This window comes from Thalassophryne amazonica, chromosome 4, assembly GCF_902500255.1.
Source record: "Thalassophryne amazonica chromosome 4, fThaAma1.1, whole genome shotgun sequence".
Lineage (NCBI taxonomy): Eukaryota > Metazoa > Chordata > Actinopteri > Batrachoidiformes > Batrachoididae > Thalassophryne > Thalassophryne amazonica.
The window spans coordinates 52,194,157-52,213,333 of record NC_047106.1 but is presented as its reverse complement, the minus strand read 5'-3'; the positions used below and the strand labels follow the sequence as shown (position 1 = coordinate 52,213,333).

General features: G+C 42.1%; 1 protein-coding gene across 3 annotated transcripts in view; it reads left to right on the top strand.

Annotated features, from left to right (window-relative positions):
* The window catches only part of LOC117508230 (centrosomal protein of 164 kDa-like), a 98,900-nt gene extending 81,332 nt beyond the window's left edge, over positions 1-17,568 (top strand). For all 3 annotated transcript variants that reach the window (XM_034167900.1, XM_034167899.1, XM_034167898.1), the window contains 14 exons: positions 386-454; positions 631-753; positions 3,579-3,722; positions 4,501-4,584; positions 4,675-4,743; positions 4,821-5,080; positions 6,915-7,076; positions 7,219-7,357; positions 7,465-7,572; positions 12,396-12,498; positions 14,500-14,877; positions 14,994-15,063; positions 15,170-15,274; positions 17,279-17,568. In XM_034167900.1, coding sequence (XP_034023791.1) covers positions 386-454; positions 631-753; positions 3,579-3,722; positions 4,501-4,584; positions 4,675-4,743; positions 4,821-5,080; positions 6,915-7,076; positions 7,219-7,357; positions 7,465-7,572; positions 12,396-12,498; positions 14,500-14,877; positions 14,994-15,063; positions 15,170-15,274; positions 17,279-17,375 — 1,911 coding nt within the window. In that variant the 3' untranslated portion in view covers positions 17,376-17,568. The remainder of the gene's footprint in view (positions 1-385; positions 455-630; positions 754-3,578; positions 3,723-4,500; positions 4,585-4,674; positions 4,744-4,820; positions 5,081-6,914; positions 7,077-7,218; positions 7,358-7,464; positions 7,573-12,395; positions 12,499-14,499; positions 14,878-14,993; positions 15,064-15,169; positions 15,275-17,278) is intronic.
* The last annotated feature ends 1,609 nt before the right edge of the window (positions 17,569-19,177 follow it).

The window sequence follows — 19,177 nt, the reverse complement described above, 5'->3', positions numbered from 1 at the left end:
AACTTAACATTTCGAGTTGTCTCAACTTTTTGGCAAAATTTAGTTGGCCTGACTCAAAACAATAAGTTGAAGGAACTAAAAGCAAAAATTATTTTTTACAGTGCAATAATTTTCACGGACAATTCGTTCACGCGCGCATGAAAAAAAAAACTGTCTGCTGCTCTCCCCTCAAATTCTCCCCAGAGAGGAAGAGTCTGACACATCAGAGGAGGAGTTTTAAGGTTGATATAAGACTGACGTTTGGTTGTGCAAGTAACTTTTTTTTTTTTGGTGTAAGTAATTTTTTTGTTACTAGCACCAGTGCAAGTAGGTTAAAAAAATGTATTTTAACCCCTGTCATTGATGTGCATGTGTGTATGTTTGGATTATTTTTGTACGTGTAAAGGTCAAAAAGCAAGAGAGGGAGATGATGAGTTCAAGATCTGAGCAAGAATTAGCAGACTATCGTCGACAGGTTAAAGAACACACACACACAAACAGTTGTAAGCAATCATGTATTTCTTGTTGTATTTGAGGAAAAAATTTCAAGGACTTCATTTTCAGCATGCTGATTTTTAGTTCTGTAAAACCCAAAGAACAGATATGATTTTGTGCTATAACCTATATATGTTTGTTGCTACGACCACCCAGCTGGCTGATGTGCTCCAGGAGGTGCGGGAGGAGGTGCAGCGTGATCACGAGAGAAAGCTGGAGCAGCAGAAGGAAGCTCACAACAGAGAGCTGAACAACATCAGAAAGAAATACCTTGATGAGGTCAGGAAGACTTTATTTAATTTCCCTGAACATCTCTTAAGAAATTACAGCAAGTAAAGAACCAGGAGTGTCTGCACACATGCAAAATAATAATGGAAACATTAAAACAGGGTAATGATGAAGTCACTCGTGTACATGTATAAGATGTGCCAATGACTCCCTCCCCCCAAAAGAAAAAAACACACTGCATTTCAAAGCAAATCCTGTCCATTGGAAAAAAAAATTCTAGAACAAGAAAACAAGTACTGAGCATGTATTGTACAGTGCTACCAAAATGTTTGCGTACCCTTTAGCTTTTACAGGTTTGAATTTTGTAATGACATCAAATAAAAAAAAAAAATAGTAGTAGGAGTAGTAATAATAATACAGACTTCTTTATATTAAAATTTCTAAAATGATGCCCTTTGAACACTTAGTGACAAGTAGTCTGTGCAACATGACATAAATGAAATAAAGATAAAGCCAAAACAATGGCATGAAAGTCAGGGGATGGATACGTGAACATTTCTGCATTGTGCAGCTTGTGTTTTGATGGATATACATAATTCTATTGCTTTGCTCCAGACAAACCAAATTTCGGCAAAAACATTGTTTAAGCTTGCTCCTGTGTGTCAGTTATTATATAAGTTTATGTATACAAGATACTTTAGGCTAGTGGTTCTCGAGCCTGGTGCTCAAGTACCACCTAATGCCTGGTTCACATGACAGGATTTTAAAATTATCTGTAGGTTTCCAAAACCTGAGAGACCACACGTGTGGAGATAAAAAAAAAAAAAAAAAAAAAATTCATAGATCTGACAGGTTTGGTCATACAGTGTGTGGTGTTCAGCCACACGGTAAAAACAACGCACCACACACAAACAGATTTCACACACGAACATTCCCAGGTCAGACAGGAAATCTTGCAAAATCTCTTGAGATTAAATGTGACTGCAGAGTAAACAGATGGAGATACTTTGTGGACTATCACTATTGTGGCTGGTGTGTTGGGCCAAAACTAAAGTACAGAACCTTACCATATGACATGGACCACTCCGGCACGTCAAAGCCATACGGCCGGCCGCAAGCGACGACAGCAATGGGCCCAGGACACGGGGTCCCAGGAAAAACCAGGATAAAAGGGCAGAGGAAGGGCAGCCCCCAGAGCCACCGGGGCAGACGACGAACCAACAGGGGAGCAGCCTGGCGGCGCCAGAACACACCCCAACACCACCCCCCACACAGAGGCACGGGAAGGAGCCCCATACCCAAGTGAAGCACACAGGGCGCTGGCAGAGCCCACCAATAGGGGGGACCCCAGAACCACACCACCAGGGCCACGGCCCCTGAAGGCGGGAGCAAGCAGCGGCAAGGACGGGGGCAAAGGAGCCACGGCAACTGAATCCAAAACATGGGCAGGGACCACCGAGCCATACGAGGGCAGGGCCCGGCCCCCAGACAAGAGGCGAGGCCCAACCCCCAGGGCCAGGAAGCATGAGGCCCCCACGACACCCAAGCCCCCCCCCCCCAGCGCAGCCAGCAGGACCCCTCCAAACTCCCCCCAGCCCCCAACCCACCTCCACCCCAAACACCAAAGCCCAAGACCAGGAGACTGCCCGAGCGAGAGCGGGGCACCATCCCACGGAGACCACGGCCCCCAACCCCCCAGCACATCCCCTGCGCGCCCCCGCCACCACCAACCCCCCCAACGGACCGTGGGACCCCAGGCCTCACAGCTCCAGAGCAGGGCCTGGAGACCATGCCAGAACCAGCAAGGCAGCCCCCCATCCCAGAGCCCCAGACATCCACAGCCATTCATGGCCAACCCCACATGCCACACTCACCCTACCCACCAACCCCACCATAGTTGTTTAATTAATTTGGGGGAGGTCTAGTGGTTAAGGTGTTGGGCTTGAGACCAGAAGATCCTCGGTTCAAATCCCTGCCTGCCTGGAAAATCACTAAGGGCCCTTGGGCAAGGTCCTTAATCCCCTTTTGCTCCCGATGTGTAGTGAGTGCTTTGTATGGCAGCACCCTGACATTGGGGTGAATGTGAGGCATTATTGTAAAGCGCTTTGAGCGTCTGATGCAGATGGAAAGCGCTATATAAATGCAGTCCATTTACCATTACTATTTAAAACGGAGGGGAAAAAAACGACACAAAAAGAAAAGGCGTTCTTTAAAGGAGTGGAGAGACAGCGCGGCCACTGGACTTTCTGGTAAGTCAGAACAGCTGTTTTGATTTTATTTTCAGCTCGGTGTGTCCATCACCTCGCTTTCTGATTGGCTGCACATCACATTCAGCAGGCTGCGTGCTCGTTTGTGGTCGGGGGACATCACATGCTGCGATATCGGGCCAAGACAATCCAACACGTTACTACCCCCAATTTGTGATTGGCGCGCTCCTGATGTCCTTCTGAGCAGATTAGAGCGCTCTTAACACACCACACACAGCAGGAATATCTGATAAGATTATCTTTAGCGTCATCACGATTGTTGGGGCATCCTTAAAATTGTCGGAAGAGGAAGATGGGGCCCGATATCAGCCTAATTATCTTGCCGTGTGAACCAGGTTTTACTTACACATTTTCTATCTTTACCTGCTCTGCCACAAGCTGATTAGATCGTTCAGGTGTGCAGTCAGTCAAGTACTAACAGACACCTGAATGAGCAAATCAGCTTGTGACATAGTAGGGAAAAATAGAAAATGCGTAGGTTAGGTGGTACTTGAGGACTGATTTGAGAACCAGTGCTTTAGGCAATCTTTAAAAAAAGTGCACAAATAAAACATTTAATAAAATTTGAAGTTCATGGAATAATCAGTTAAGACTGTGTCTGTTTTGCAGGAGGGTGCTCAGAGGGAGCGCTTGCGCTTGGCTCTGCAGGAGGACTTGGATCGCCTGCAGTCCACACATGTTGTTGAGCTTGACAAACTCCACCTGCAGCTCAGTGCACAGATACAACAGATACAACTGACACACACACAAAAGGTGAGGGCGACCTATACTCCACCACAATTTGAAAATTGTATTATTGCTCTGTGTGAAATCATCAGTTGTGGAAGATGCATATTTATTTTACGGTGAGATTTTTCCCTGAAAACCTCTTTACGTTTGTTCTGTTTTATTTACTAAAACACAGCTAGTGAAATTTTAAATGACAAAACAAAAGTTTTGGATTGGGTCAAGGGTTTAAGTCACAAATTAGACCACTTTTTCAGGTCTGCAAAAAAAAAAAAAAAAGTGGGGGGAGGCGAGTATAACTGCTTTACATTTTTTTTTTTTTTTTTTTTTTGAATTTAGAAAGCAGTGAAAACAAGGTGCTGTTACCCATGGTCCCAAATGAGAAGTTTAAAGAACATTTTAAAATGCAATTTAATTGTTATATTAATGGCAATATACTCAGTGGTGGGCACAGTTCAGCTAATCCGATAGCAGATAATTATAGAAGCTAATGATTTTTTCTATTTAGCTTTTCAGATAAGTTTTAAAACCACCATCGGACCAATTATCTTCCGATAAATTTAGTTGAGATAACTTTCAGTCCGCTAACATTTTCTTTGCTGGTAAAGTTTAACGGTCAAAAACGTTTGTAAACCCTAAAATCAAACATTTTAGTGCATTTGTTATGTGTTTATAGCCACCGAGCAGACTGGCTGCCTGTCGCTTGCTGATGGCGTCATCATTAAGCGCAAGACGTGACGGGCTGGTCAACGCAGGGAGCATAGTTCAGGTTCACTTTGGGACTTACTATTATTTTGTCTTCTAGGAGTCCGAACTACAGAATCTGGAACACAATTTGGAGCTGCGAGCCAAACAGTTGAAGAGTCAGGAGGCCACGCTCCAAGACAAGGTCACAGATTTATTACTGTCTGAATTTTTAATCCTTCAGTAATCCACAGACCTGAACATGTGGATCAGTGGTTTCTCTTTCATCTCTCAGGAAGCAGATCTGAAGAAAAGGAACAAGCTGCTGGAGGCGGAAGAAGATGAGGTGAACAGAAAGACAGATGTGGGAAACCCTATTGTGACAAACAAATTCATCCACTCACCCATTTCTAAACCTTGTATTTGTTTTCTGATGAACAGTCTCTACCACATCTGAGCCAGCAGAGAGACCAGCTGAAGGAGGACCTGAAAAGAATGCAACAGAAGATCTTTGAAAGCCAAGAGCTCTTTGACAGAATGAGGGAGGAGAGAAATAAGGCAAAGCATGAGGAGGAGAGGCTGAGAGAGGACAGGGACAGAGCCCAGGAGGAGATCAGGAGGTTAAAAGAAGTCAATGAGCGATTGAAGAACAAGGTGTCGCTGCTGCAGGAGAGAAGTGAGCAACTCAGCCAGAGAGTCAGGTAAAGTTTTGCTGAACACATTCCTTAAAAGGAGTGTAGTTTGTAATTACCATTTATAAATGACATGAGGAGCTGAAAACATTTCTGTCTGAAGCAGGCTATTGAGATTTTTCTTTTTTTATTGTGAATACATTTTTCAATTTATTTACTGTTAACAAGGTCAGAAAATTATAATTTAAAATATAGGGCCCATCCACATTTCTCAGAATTTAAAGTGAAGTTTCACATTTGAAGCTATTCAGTTTGTTTTTGACAGATAGTCAAAATGCCACATATTTCTAGTTTATCCCCAGAGCAGACCCAGTGCCCTGTAAGTCCTGTTTACAATATTTTTGCACAGAGTATCCCTTCTCCAGAGCAAAATACACCCGAGTACAGAATTTTTTTTAACATTGAGATCCACCTTTTATTCCAACAAAATCAGAAGATACGTCTAAGGGATAAAAAGGCAGCCTCTTCACTTTTCCAAATATGTCCCGTCTAAAAGGGCTTTAAGTATTAAGGTCCTTCACTACAAGGAGACAGTAGACTGCCCGAGAATTTGATTCTTGGGCTGGTGGCCCCGTCAGATTTTGTGCAGCTGTGGCACCAGGCACAGTCGCCCCTGCATCAAATGAGAAGTGCCTCCATGAGACAGATGTGTAGAAAAAAGTAAAGCTGTAGATATTTTCTTTAAAGCAATGTGTGCATAAAGCTCTGAATTTTCACTTGTTATAGTGATGAATATTATTTTGATCATGACTCGTATTTTGTTCAAAAAATTGTTTTGGCACAAAACATACACCAAATTGAATTTTGATATGTTAATAAATGAGCAAATCTTTGAACTACAAAAAGATTTGGAACAAATTGGTTGTGGTTTGGCACAAAATCAATTAGAATTCCTGAAATAGCCATTTTGAAAACTGTAATAAGTTGTCTAAATATTTACCCCGTGTTTCAGCAAAGCAGGATAGTGTTTTAATGTGTGTGTGTGTGCGGACAAGATAACTCAAAAATGGGTTGATGGATTTCCTTTCAAACTTGGTGGGAATATGACGGATAGATATCTCAAGGTGATTTGAGTTTGGAGTAGTTTAAACAAAGAACATGGAAAACATGGTCCAAAAACACCTTGATCAGCAAAATATTTGTGTTTGGTGAAAATAAGTTGAAGGAAGGGAGTAATACATGATAGTTTATGGTACTGTTATACAAAGTTCAGTGGTACGAATATTACATGAGGTGAAAGCTGGAACAAACCATTCAACTCGGCTTCACCTCGTTGAATGGTTTGTGCGCGTGCATGTGAGAGTGCACCAAACGTGTGCAACCAAATTTGCACTCTAAATGGAACCAAGCCGCACTCTGAATGCAATGCAACACAAATGGGATGAATTAATCCATGTCATGTGACATACAAAGCACCAATCAAATGACAAGAATCCACTCAGCCGTTATATAAAAAGGAATTATGCACAAGGGAGGGGTTTTGGCCAAGCGGTTTAGTGTGCTTATTTGGAGTGCGAGACGTTTCTGGTTCAAGGCCACTGCTGTCTGTTCTCCGTGTAATGTTGAGTGGTGTCAAGAATGGCATTTGGCATAAATCTTGTGCCAAATCAACACATAGATCCATCTCAGATTTGCTGTGGCAGCCCAGTGCAAAACACGAGGGAGAAGCCGAAGGTACTTACTAAAGGAATTAGCACAAATTTTCTGATTTGCTTTGTATATTAATTATCATTGTTTATGGAATTAAAAAAAAAACAAAGCAATGACTGAAAGTAATGTATGATGTTTTAGGTTCGTGCAAATGTGTGTTTGTATTTTCAAGGGTGTGGTTGTCTGTCTCCAGTGAGCTGGAACAAGAATCCAGCCGTCAGCCTAAAGATGCAAAGAGAGAGGAAATGGCAGAGACTACGCTAACTTCCAGTGACCCAAGAGAGCCATCGCTGTACGTTGATGACCTCGAGCTTCAGGGATCTCCTTCAGCTGACAGCCACAACATCCCGAGCAAGTAAGGATCTCATCATGGGATAACAACAATATTATTCAATACTTTTACGGTGGGCTGTTTATTCACTGATGATTGAGGAATCTGTGAGTGTTAATCTGACTTGTCTGTCTAGCTTTCAAGGTTGCGTTTTCTTAAACAACAGATCCATCCAGAAGACAAAGACCTACTTGGAGAGGGAGAGCAAGCGGATGATGGAGAGACAGGCAACTCATGCCACTCCCACTTATGACTCTACCCAAGAAGGATTGGTCACTGAGGAGATGATGAAAACACTGGAGCAGGTAGCAACGTGCAAGCCCCTTCTGTCCTGTAGACTGGAATGAAGATTGTGACAAAATATGGTGTATATAAAATAATTTTACCTTTGTTGTGGCTGTCTTCTGTTCAGGTTGCTCAAAATCTGTCAGAGCTCCCACTGACTCTACAGGGAGGGAGCGCTGTCCTGAGGAGGAGAGAGGAGCAGCTCCAGCAGCAGGACAGCGCTGTAGCTGAAGAGGTGAGGAGATGACCCCTTTTGTGATTGCAAAGTCACAACACATTCCATGGGAAATCACGACACAGTCAAGTCCATAAGTATTTAGTCAGTGGCACAATTTTTTAAATTGTTGCCCTGTACACGCTACATTGGAGTCAAAGTGAAACATTGAAGATTAACCCTCTGGGGTCCAGGGGTATTTGCTCAATTTTTACTAGGGATGTCCCGATCAGGTTTTTGGCCCCGATCCGATTCCAAGTCATCCGATTTTGAGTATCTGCCGATACCAAGTCCCGATCCTGTACTTTAAAAAAACTGAATGAACAGTGAACAAATTTTAAATGTATAATATTTTCATTTTAATCACCTTATTTTATTATTCATCACTTAAACAGTGCACTTCTCCTTGAGGTAGCTTGAACAATCAAGTAATAATCTACCAGACTTAAAAAATGTACAAGTTTCCATGTTATTTTGTTATTTGTCTAAAAATAAATATCCAAGGTTCCTTATGTTAAACAAGAAATTAATCTAATCTGAAATAACAGGTGGTTTTAATTTATAGATGAAAGGTTTCTAAAGAACCATTTATTGATTTAGCTATTTTAATTACAAGTGTTCTAAACTTTTTTTAAACAGTAAACAGAAATTTTGAGGTAACAAACAGCAACAATAAACATTTCCAAGGATTTTTCTTCAGAAAACTGCTCTATAAATGAGCAGTCCTGTGACATGTTTCTGTTTTGTACAGATCATTGGTTTCTGCCACTAGTCTTCCGTATTTTGGCCTGATGCTTTGTTCCTGTTGGACAGCACGAAGCTACGTCACAGCTCAGAGCATCGAAAGTTGGATTGGGTTGAACTGAATGTTTTTTCTTCTGTTCAAAAAAAAAAAAAGATTGGGTTGAACTTTGACCGCGTCAGTCTGCTGACAAGCAGCAATGCACGCTCCCATCAGAAGCGCCGCTTTAGCTCGGCTTTTGACGCGACGTTTCTGACGCGTCTCATTGAAAATAATGCTTCTTGACGCCTCTGACGCTTCCGACGCGTGAAAGGCCCATTAATCTGCAATAATGATCTTGAAATAGCACTGATCAAAATAATGAGGATAAAATCTATATCGGATTCCTGATCGGGATGCAACGTCCGATTTCGATCAAGTCTGAAACCATGTGATCGGGCCCGATTTCCGATCACATGATCGGATCGGGACATCCCTAATTTTTACCATACTTCCAGTAATTCCCCTATTATTAAGGTTCCCTTTTTTTGTATAATGCCCATGGATTTTATATCAAAATATTCACAACAATTCCAGCTTTCAAAATATGCGTCACATTTTTGTCTAGAACACTGTGTAGAAATAAATTGGCTCTGCAGTACACCCGGACAGTATTCACATTTGGTTATGCTACAGCCTTTTTCCAAAATGGATGAAATTATTTTTTTCCTCAAACGTCTACACACAATAATCAGGTCCCATGTTATCTTAGGGACCTCATAGTACCATATCACCCCAATAGAGCGCTTCGCTCTCAGACTGCAGGCTTACTCGTAGTTCCTAGGGTTTTTAAGAGTAGAATGGGAGGCAGAGCCTTCAGCTTTCAGGCTCCTCTCCTCTGGAACCAGCTCCCAATTCGGATCAGGGAGACAGACACCCTCTCTACTTTTAAGATTAGGCTTAAAACTTTCCTTTTTGCTAAAGCTTATAGTTAGGGCTGGATCAGGTGACCCAGAACCATCCCTTAGTTATGCTGCTATAGACGTAGACTGCTGGGGGGTTCCCATGATGCACTGAGTGTTTCTTTCTCTTTTTGCTCTGTATGTACCACTCTACATTTAATCATTAGTGATTGATCTCTGCTCCCCTCCACAGCATGTCTTTTTCCTGATTCTCTCCCTCAGCTCCAACCAGTCCCAGCAGAAGACTGCCCCTCCCTGAGCCTGGTTCTGCTGGAGGTTTCTTCCTGTTAAAAGGGAGTTTTTCCTTCCCACTGTCGCCAAGTGCTTGCTCACAGGGGGTCGTTTTGACCGTTGGGGTTTTTCCGTAATTATTGTATGGCTTTGCCTTACACTATAAAGCGCCTTGGGGCAACTGTTTGTTGTGATTTGGCGCTATATAAATAAAATTGATTTGATTTGATTTTGAATACCCCACAATGACAATGTAAAAAAAAAAATTTTTTTTTTTGCAAATTTATTAAAAATTTTAAAAAATGAAGAAATCACATGTACATGATTATTCACAGCCTTTGCCATGAAGCTCAGAACTGAGCTCAGGTGCATCCTGTTTCCACTTGTTTCATCCTTGAGATGTTTCTAAAGCTTAATTGTAGTCCACTCGGGGTAAATTCAGTTGATTGGACATGATTTGGAAAGACACACACCTGTTTACTTATAGGGTTCCACAGCTGACAGTGCATGTCAGAGCACAAACCAAACATGAAGTCAAAGGAATTGTCTGAAGACCTCAGAGACAGGATTGTCTCGAGGCACAAATTTGGCAAGGGGTACAGAAACATTTCTGCTGCTTTGAAGGTCCCAATGAGCACAGTGGCCTCCATCATCTGAAAATAAAAGAAGTCTGGATCCACCTGGAATCTTTTGAGAGCTGGATGCCCATCTAAACTGAGCGATCAGAGGATAAGGGCCTTAGTCAGGGAGGTGATCAAGAATCTGAAGGTTGGCATGAGTGACGGCGAGCAGTGGCTATTTTTCAATCGCAGCTCTGTCGTGGACTCGGTGTAAACACGTTGTTATGAGTAGAATTTTGAGGGGGAAAAATACTTTACTCCATTTTGGGTAAAGGCTGTAACTTACAAAAATGTGGAAAAGTGAAGTGCTGTGAATACTGTCCAGATACACTGTAATTCTAAAAAATTATTAGATTTTACAAAATTTTAGTTTTAATAAGTTTTTATTAAAAATACACCTTTATTCATGTGGATGAACTTTTTTGGGGGGGAGGGCTAAAAAGAGCTTCACCAAATACCTTTTCTCATAAAAGTAGTGTAATATATGGAAAGGATTTTTAAACACGGGCAGCACGGTGGCTTACTGTTGCCTCACAGCGAGAAGGTCATGGGTTCAATTCCCGTGGCCTTTCTGTGTGGAGTTTGCATGTTCTCCCCGTGTTTGCGTGGGTTTCCTCCGGGTGCTCCGGTTTCCTCCCACATCCAAAGACATGCGGGTTAGGTGGATTGGAATCTTTAAAGTTGTCCGTAGGTGTGCGTGTGGGTGTGTCTGTCTACTTGTGGCCCTGCGACAGACTGGCGTCCTGTCCTGGGTGTACCCCGCCTCACGCCCTATGACTGCTGGGATAGGCTCCAGCCCCCCGCGACCCTTAATTGGACTAAGCGGTAGAAGATGTATGGATGGATGGATGGATGGATTTTTAAACACTGTATAAATAAATCACAAAAAATAAATGCGGTGCAGTGCAGCAGTTCAAACCACTGGGAGCTGTTAGTGTCAGAATCACATTTGAAAAGATGACTCACTCACCAGTTCCAGCTGCTTTGTCTTTATATTCACAGTCCCTTCATTTTAATTGGTCATAAGTAATTGGACAAAGTGAATATAAGGATTAGGTTGTACAAATGATCACTTTTACAGCCAGTATTCTTTGACCAAGTCACCAGATGGATTTGTCACTGAATATAGTAGAGAAGCTTGAATCTTCGACTGGACTGGGTTGCTTGACGCAAGGATGTTTCACTTCAAATCGCAGAAGCTTCCTCAGCTAAAATTCTTGCTCTGGTAGTCTGACTTCTGTCTTGACTCGTGTAGAGAAGAATAAACAGAAGCCACAAAAGCTGGAGTTTTAAACCTAACCAGACCCCTCCTACCGAGAGGCAGACTGCTACAGGCTAGTGACTAAACAATGGCTCTAATTAGCACCTATTGTGCTCTAGCTAGCACCCTCCTAATGACAGGGCAGCTGTCCCTCCTAATGATGGGACGGTTGCCTCTACTGATGGCTCCCCTGACGACTCTCCTGATGACGTGAATGACTCATTACCATGAACAAAAGACTGAAACTGCTTTGACCTGATTACCCCATTGTAAACAGGGGACAAAGCGTGTCTCAGTCCCCCTCCCCGGTTAAGGCTGGGTTTCAGCTGTTTCACATAAAATGCCTCCTTGACCCTTCTTTCAAACCATTTCTTCTCTCTGGCTAAGATTTTAACTTCCTTGTCCTCAAACGTGGTTAGTGTCTTTAAGGTGGAAATGAACTGCAGACTGAGGTCCACTGGCGTCTATTAAGTCATTAAGAAGCACAGGCAATATACTGCTGTATGGCAAATCTGTCTGAAGAAGGCAGCTCTCAAAAAGTGAGTGATTGTGAGGGAAGCCACCCATGATAATTTTAAGAAAGCTTCTAGACTTCTGTTTCTGTGGCTGGAGAAACCGTGCATAGTGCAACTTTTGTCTGTTGCACAACCAGTGATATACCTTCATGATGGAGTGGCACAGAGAACTATTGTCGTCCAATTACTTATGGACTTGAGTGTTATTGAGCAAATGAAGCATATTTGATGAAAGCAGGAATTCAATTACAACACCGGGACAACTAGAACAGAGCTGAAGACAAAAATCTCAGCCACCTTGGACTTAGAATGATGTGCATGTAAAACTAAAGCACAGTTAGTAATAAAAAATCAGGTTGTTACAGTATTAGATTAGATTAGATAGGACATTATTGATCCCTTGGGAAGACTCCCTCAGGGAAATTGATTGTGGTGTGAATCATCATCATGAGGTCTTTACGGAGAACAACTGTAACAGAAATGTAATGCCATACATACGAGTTTGTGCAGTGACTGTAACTGGATTCTTTTCAGCCATTGTTTGAAGAATTATCTCGGCTAGCAGGAGACAGGAAGGTGACCTTTGATGTGACAGAATCTGACTTGAGCAGCCTCTTGGATCCTCTGGATGGAGCAGGTAAAGTATCCTGGACTTTTCCTAAAACATAGGATGGCCTCTGAAAGTACAACATAGAATCAATCACAATACAATGCAGAAATATGTATTTGTCATACTGTTGAGTTGTTGCATTTATAGATATTTTTACAAGATGGTCAGCAGTGGCCATGATGGCCACCAGACCTAGGCTTTGCAAATGAAACAAACTAAAAAAATCAAGCTCATTTTAAACTACATATAAGAGATGGAGAGACAATGAAAAAGTGTCTGCTTCAGCACCATTCATATGAAATCCTTTCTGTAGGGTTGTGTGGCCTTATTACCGTGTTATTTCAGTTTTAGAACATAATCACTGTTGAATAGTCAGAAAATAATGGTTTATCTTTTTTGTTTGTCTGTAAATTTCTGTGTGAAATCTGCTTCTCTCTCCTGGTCCCCATTCACTCCATATCTCCCTCGACCATCTCTCTATCATTCTTTTTCTGTCACAGCTAAAATCATAGAAAATCCATTTCACAGGGTTGTGGGAGGTGTGACCGTGCTACTTGAGTTTTACAGTGTAACCACTGTGAAACAATCATGAAGCAACAGTTTATTTCTTTGATTTTGTGCATTTCTGTGTGGAAACTGTCTGACTGTTTCACTAATAACCATATGTGCTCCTAATCCCTCATCCATTCCACATGCTGTAACCATTCAGCAGGTAGCAGACATATCTTTGGAATATTATATCAGCAGAACAGATTTGCTTTTTAGATTAATCAGGTCCGTCAAAGTTCACCCGATTTGAATGACTGTCATTATTATGTGACCTTTTAATGGTCAATCGTCAGGGTTAGAGAAATATTTTTGAGCCTACTGGTCAGGACCAGTAGCACCAATTTTGTTACTGGTCCTCCTGGTCCAAGGTAGTGGCCCCAGATATTTGGAAGCTCAGCACCTCCAACAGCGAGCCTCAGCATACCATTCATCACATCATGCACATGTATTCAATCAATATTTTATTTGTAAATCTATAGCATGATAGAATGTTTTCATTTTGTGTTGAATGTATGTGAAATAATAAACATTCGCTTACATGGCTCTGCTTACATGTGAATGTGCTGTGCACCGTGTACTTTGCTCTGTAATTCTGGCCTTATGTTTGTCTTAACGAATCCAAACATAGCCTTTTACTCTTGTAAGCTCTATAATATTGCTGAGTTTTTGGCCAACAATAACATCTATTGTTTCTCAGACTAGTATGATCAAAATGTTATGATCATTGAAGAAAATCATGTTAATGTTTCACATCACATTCAGATTTTGTAGCAAAATAAAACAGTTGATCCAAGTTAACTTTTTATGTGTGCCATGTAGGGGCATATGCAGTGTTGCTATGGTAACTCTTGCTGAGTCTGTCTGTGGACCGGCTCTGTGTGCTGCTGTTAAAGACGTTCTATTTATGCTGAAAGTAGTGTGTGGACACCCCATACTTTTACATGATTCTCCTTTGTTGACTGAGCTTCTTTCATGAAATCCGTGGTGTTCTCCCTAGCTTTCAAAATTAGCTAAGTGGTGTATGCCATGGTTTGCTATTTTGTACTGTATTTTTAGATTTGCTATTACTTTCTCCTTGTAAATATTTTAGTTATTGTAATGCTGCTATTATGAAGCACTTTGGTCAACTGCAGTTGTTTTTAAATGTGCTATATAAATAAACTTGAATTGACTGAGTGGCACAGCGCGTCATTGTAATCTGCAAACGCTGTGCATGCTGACATGACACATGTAATGTTCCCACATTTGTACTACTTCCATCATTATAGTGAACCCCCCACCACCACCAGCTGTATGATGTGTTGGTGTAGCAGGAGCAGTAAAATTCTGATTATTGAATTATGTAAAATCTTAGAAATTCTTACAGTCATGTATTTGTACCATCTTGGTTGAGATCTGACCAGGTTTTGTGGTGAGAGTGCATCAGGTGTTTATGGCCTCATATCTTCTGTCTCTTTTTCTCTGCACATCCTCTCTCAGCAGGAGGCCATCCCACCATGCCAGCCAAAGTGCAAGAGCTAGCAGAATCTCTGCAAAAGATTTCAGGCCAGCTTCATAAAGTTCTTGGTGCACTGAGTTCACTGACCCAGACACAGAGGGCTGTCCACAACAGAGCCTTCCACCAACCTTTATCCCATCCTCTGTCCACTCCGGCTCCGTTTGCTGCATCTCTCGCCTCTCCCCTTGTCGTTCCTCACAATGCCAATCTAGGCCTAAACACCTTAGGTACAGAGCCGTGCTGGAACTGGACGTCCCACAGCAGCTCTGTAAATGCCCCCCTCTTCACCACCCCCATCACTAACAAGCTCAGGACCTCAGAGGACCTCCTCAATAGCCAGTGGGGTCCAGTATTTCCTGGTACTCCAACATCTTTCTGCTGCTTCTGTAGTGAAATCTCATATGTCAAAGTACCCAACTTCAAAATAAACTGTGTAAGTCAGTGCTGTTGAAGTGTTGCTGTTTTTTTTTTCCAGGGGCAGCTGTGGATCCAATCTCCAGTACAATGAGGAGCACCTCATCCTATTCAGCATACACTCCTGCCAGGTAACCCACAATACAACTTTTGTCACATCACAGCAGTCAGTGTTCTCACTGGGCTACATCTGCTTACAATGTGTGCGTGTATATGTGTGTGTGAACATGTCTGTAGCCTGCAGTCCGTACAGAGGTCGGTGAGCAATGATGGGCAGAACCTGCAGGAGATGATTGACAGCACCAGGAAGTGGTTGGAGATTCGCAAGAAAGACACCAGCATGTATCCTTCTATAGGACACACCCATTCACTCATGCAGCCAATAATGCTGTCACATCTAACAACAAAAGAAACAAGTATAATCCTTAAGTTTATTATGAATAGGTGTTGGAGCATTTAGTTCATACTTTTGCAGACTGGGAGTTGAAATCTTTCAGGGCCATTCCGTATCAATTCACTCAGAGGGTCCCAGGTTACTCAGAACTAGGAACGGCTCCAGTGCATATTTGCAGGATCCTAGCCACGTGGCTTGGGAAATCTTGATAATCTACTCATTCCAGCATCCTTGGTCACACACCACAGCATCTGAATGAATGAATGCATTTATTCGGCACACAGATAAACAATAACAAAAACTCATGTAAAGAACAACTTAACAGTGTACCCGTGTGGCCGAAAGGGTTTAGGTCAGGGGTGCCCAAATTCGGTCCTCGAGATCTACCTTCCTCACACTCTTAGTTGTCTCCCTGTTTCAACACACCTGAACCCAATGAAAGCCTGCTAACGAGTCTTTCATTGGATTCAGGTGTGTTGAAACAGGGAGACAACTAAGAGTGTCAGGAAGGTAGATCTCGAGGACCGAACTTGGGCATCCCTGTTTTAGGTAGAAGCAAAGTTTCTCAGCAGGCATCTCAGAAGAGACATCAGGACAGCCAACAGGCAGCAGCTCAGATGGAACATGGAGTCAAAATTTAATGAGACACAACTCCACCTGAACATCAATTTAAGATGTAATTAACATTTAGCATATTTTTCACCAGGAGTCTTGTACTCCACAAATACTTCCCAAGAATTAGTGAGATGAAGCTGAATCGTTCCTCACGGGTGTGACTAAAAGAAACCAATGATGTACCCCAGCTAAATATAAGTTAGAGGGAACAGTTGAGTCTTTAGTCTGAGTTTAAATGACTGAACAGGTTCATACTTATCAAAGTGTGCAGGAAAACCTCTGTGACCTGTTGACTTCTTCTTTACCTTTGGCAGTTAATTTTACATTCTGAAAACACAAGGTTCGGGCAGGCACATAAGGTTTTATAAGCTTTACCAAATAAGAGGGCACTAGCCCAGTTAGAAATTCCAAAATTTTATTTGCAGAAACCTAAAATCTGGCCTCATATGAGCAGGAATCCAGTGAAGTGATGGTGAAAACTGTGGAAATACGGTCAAATATTCTTTTACTGGTTAGAACTCGTGATACCATTCTGAACAATATGAATACTTCTAATAATAGCGTGTGATTTCAGATTTATTTTCAGATTTATTTATGTCATGAAAGCTGGGGTGGAGAAAGGTGGCAGGAGTGATTTGTGAAAGAACAATATCAGCAAGAGTGAAGGGGAAACTCTGCAAGACAGTAGTGGGACCAGCTCCATGTTGTACAACTAAGAGACGGTGGCAGAGCTGAAGATGTTGCGATTCTCTTTCGGAGTGATGAGAATGGACAGGATTAGGAATGAATATATCAGAGGGACAGCTCAGGTGGGATGCTTTGAAGACAAAGTCAGAGGTGAGATTGAGATGGTTTGGACATGTGCAGAGGAAGGACCCAGGGTATATAGGGAGAAGGATGCTGAGGATGGAGTCACCAGGCAGGAGGAGAAGAGGGAGGCCAAAGAGGAGGTTTATAGATGTGGTGAGGGAGGGCATGTAGGTGGTTGGTGTGACAGAGGAAGATACAGAGGACAGGGTGAGATAGAAACAGTTTATCTGCTGTGGCGACCCCTAACGGGAGCAGCTGAAAGAAGTTGTTCTAGGATTCCTTTCCCGATGCAACTCCACATTACATGAACCTGCTGCTCTGGAAACCACTTGGCCACCACGCTGCCCAAATCGTCTTTTCCCTATATGTGGACTTATTTTTTTACAGAAATTTATTTTTAAATGTGTTTTAATGTTTAAATCACATTGAATTATTGAATATGCTCTGTATAGTTATTCATGTACTTATAACTAACCATTGAATAGTGACAGTTTACCAAAACTCTTGTCTTTAACTCTGTTTACTAGACCTCTGCTGACACGCTATCAAGTTCCGCCCAGCAAGCGTGACCTGGTCCAGCTGCACATGGACAGTGACAACCAGATCAGAGTGTGTCATTACTGAGGCCTTTGGAACTTAAAGCACTATTTGTTTAGTGATGTTTACACACCCACACACACAGCCTCAGTTGAGTGTCATGTGCTCTCTTTGAGTCTTTGTTTTTTGTCCAGGTTTCAAGGTTTTTCAGGGTTTTGTCCAAGAGCCAGGAAGTTTAGTTGATACCATCTGAGGGGAATAATGCTCTTAGTGATTTTTGACAAGATATACATCTCTAGAGTTAGATCATATTTGATGGCATTGCACCAGTGGTAGCTTTAATCCATGCTATCATTACTGGGTTATTTATTTTTTTAGCATGACCAATGATGCTGTTCTTCAGATTTTGTTTTAAAATGTAAAAGGTCCAACCAGTGGGACAGTGCAGCTGCAGCAGTAGTCTGTCAGGACAGTGTCACCTGCCATGACTGAAGGCCTGGCATGCAGGTTTGGTAGAGCGTTGTGCTTTGATTCCTCCGTAAGAAAGCTGAGGGTCATAAATGGTGACTGAGCTGATCACAGATTCCTTTTAAACTCCTCCTTGTCTGCCCTCAGAGTCGTCACTGCCCTCTTATTCAGCTCCCTTTACAGCCTACAATTTCCACCAAGCCATGGCGTATGACTCCTCTGGGTGACAGTTAAGCCACCTTGACACTTGCACGAATTTAATCCTCGCACTGGCACGCAATCTTGCGTGCCAAACTGTTGTAAGGTCTGCGAGGCTGCATAAACTTTGTGCCACTTGCATGAACTAGTCATGAACATTGCGCAACCTGTTCGCAAACGCTGCGTGTCACTGCACACAGTGTAATTCTCAGGTAATTCTTGTAGCTCCTTGGGTCTACCTTGTGAAGTTTTGTCAATAACTGATCATAACGTCCAAAGTGATGTCTTCTAGTCAACCATTCCCTCACCCACACTGTTCTTGCTTTCCTTTCTTGAGTTGGGGTTATGTCTTCTTCTTTGACCTATGCTTTCTGCATTTTTTCCTGTTCTTCAAGAAGCAGTGCTGCAGCTGTGAGGTCTTTTCTTGTTTTCAAGAGCTTCTTCTCTGGTGTTCAACATCTTGTAGGGTTGACAACAAATTGAGGAATGAATGGAACAATGTCATACCTGCTATTTTATTTGGTGGGACAAAGCAGGATCAGATAATGCCATGATTGCTTCATGCATTTTCAAAGTTTTTGTGGCAGTGCATGCCTATTCGGGAACAATGTGCGTCGTGCGTACTGTCATACACTATACGTAAACAATGCACTGACATTACTTGAATGGGGTGTAAATCAGTCATGTGATTGCGTGCCGATGTGCATCATTTTGGTCATATGTGGCATGAGCAGTGCGTAACTTGTATGTAAACGTGACGAGCAGTGCACAAAATAGGCTTCAGGCTTTCAAGCATATCATCGAAATGACACGCATTGGAACGACAGATTGTGCGGCAGTGTAGAGCCAAAATTCTTGGAAGTGTCAAGGTGGCTTCAGTGTGCCTGCAGATATGCAACTCCACTTGCTGTGGACATTGGTCAGTATAGTCCTTAGGACATGGTTCAAGTACTAACTCATTTACTGACATAGAAGCCAAAAAATAAACTTTCTTATAACACAATAAAGATACTGTTTGTAGCTGAACAAAATACTTATCAATATATAATCGAAAGAATTAATACAAAATCTTTATCCAAAAAAAAGTTATGTGAACTTAACCGAAGCTATATCTAACCTTGGCAGTAACTAAGTTTTACAGACCTACGAGACAGCGGTTTCACCATAGGTTGTTTAAACTAAATTCATCAAAACATATTAACTCATTTTCTTGAAATTCTACA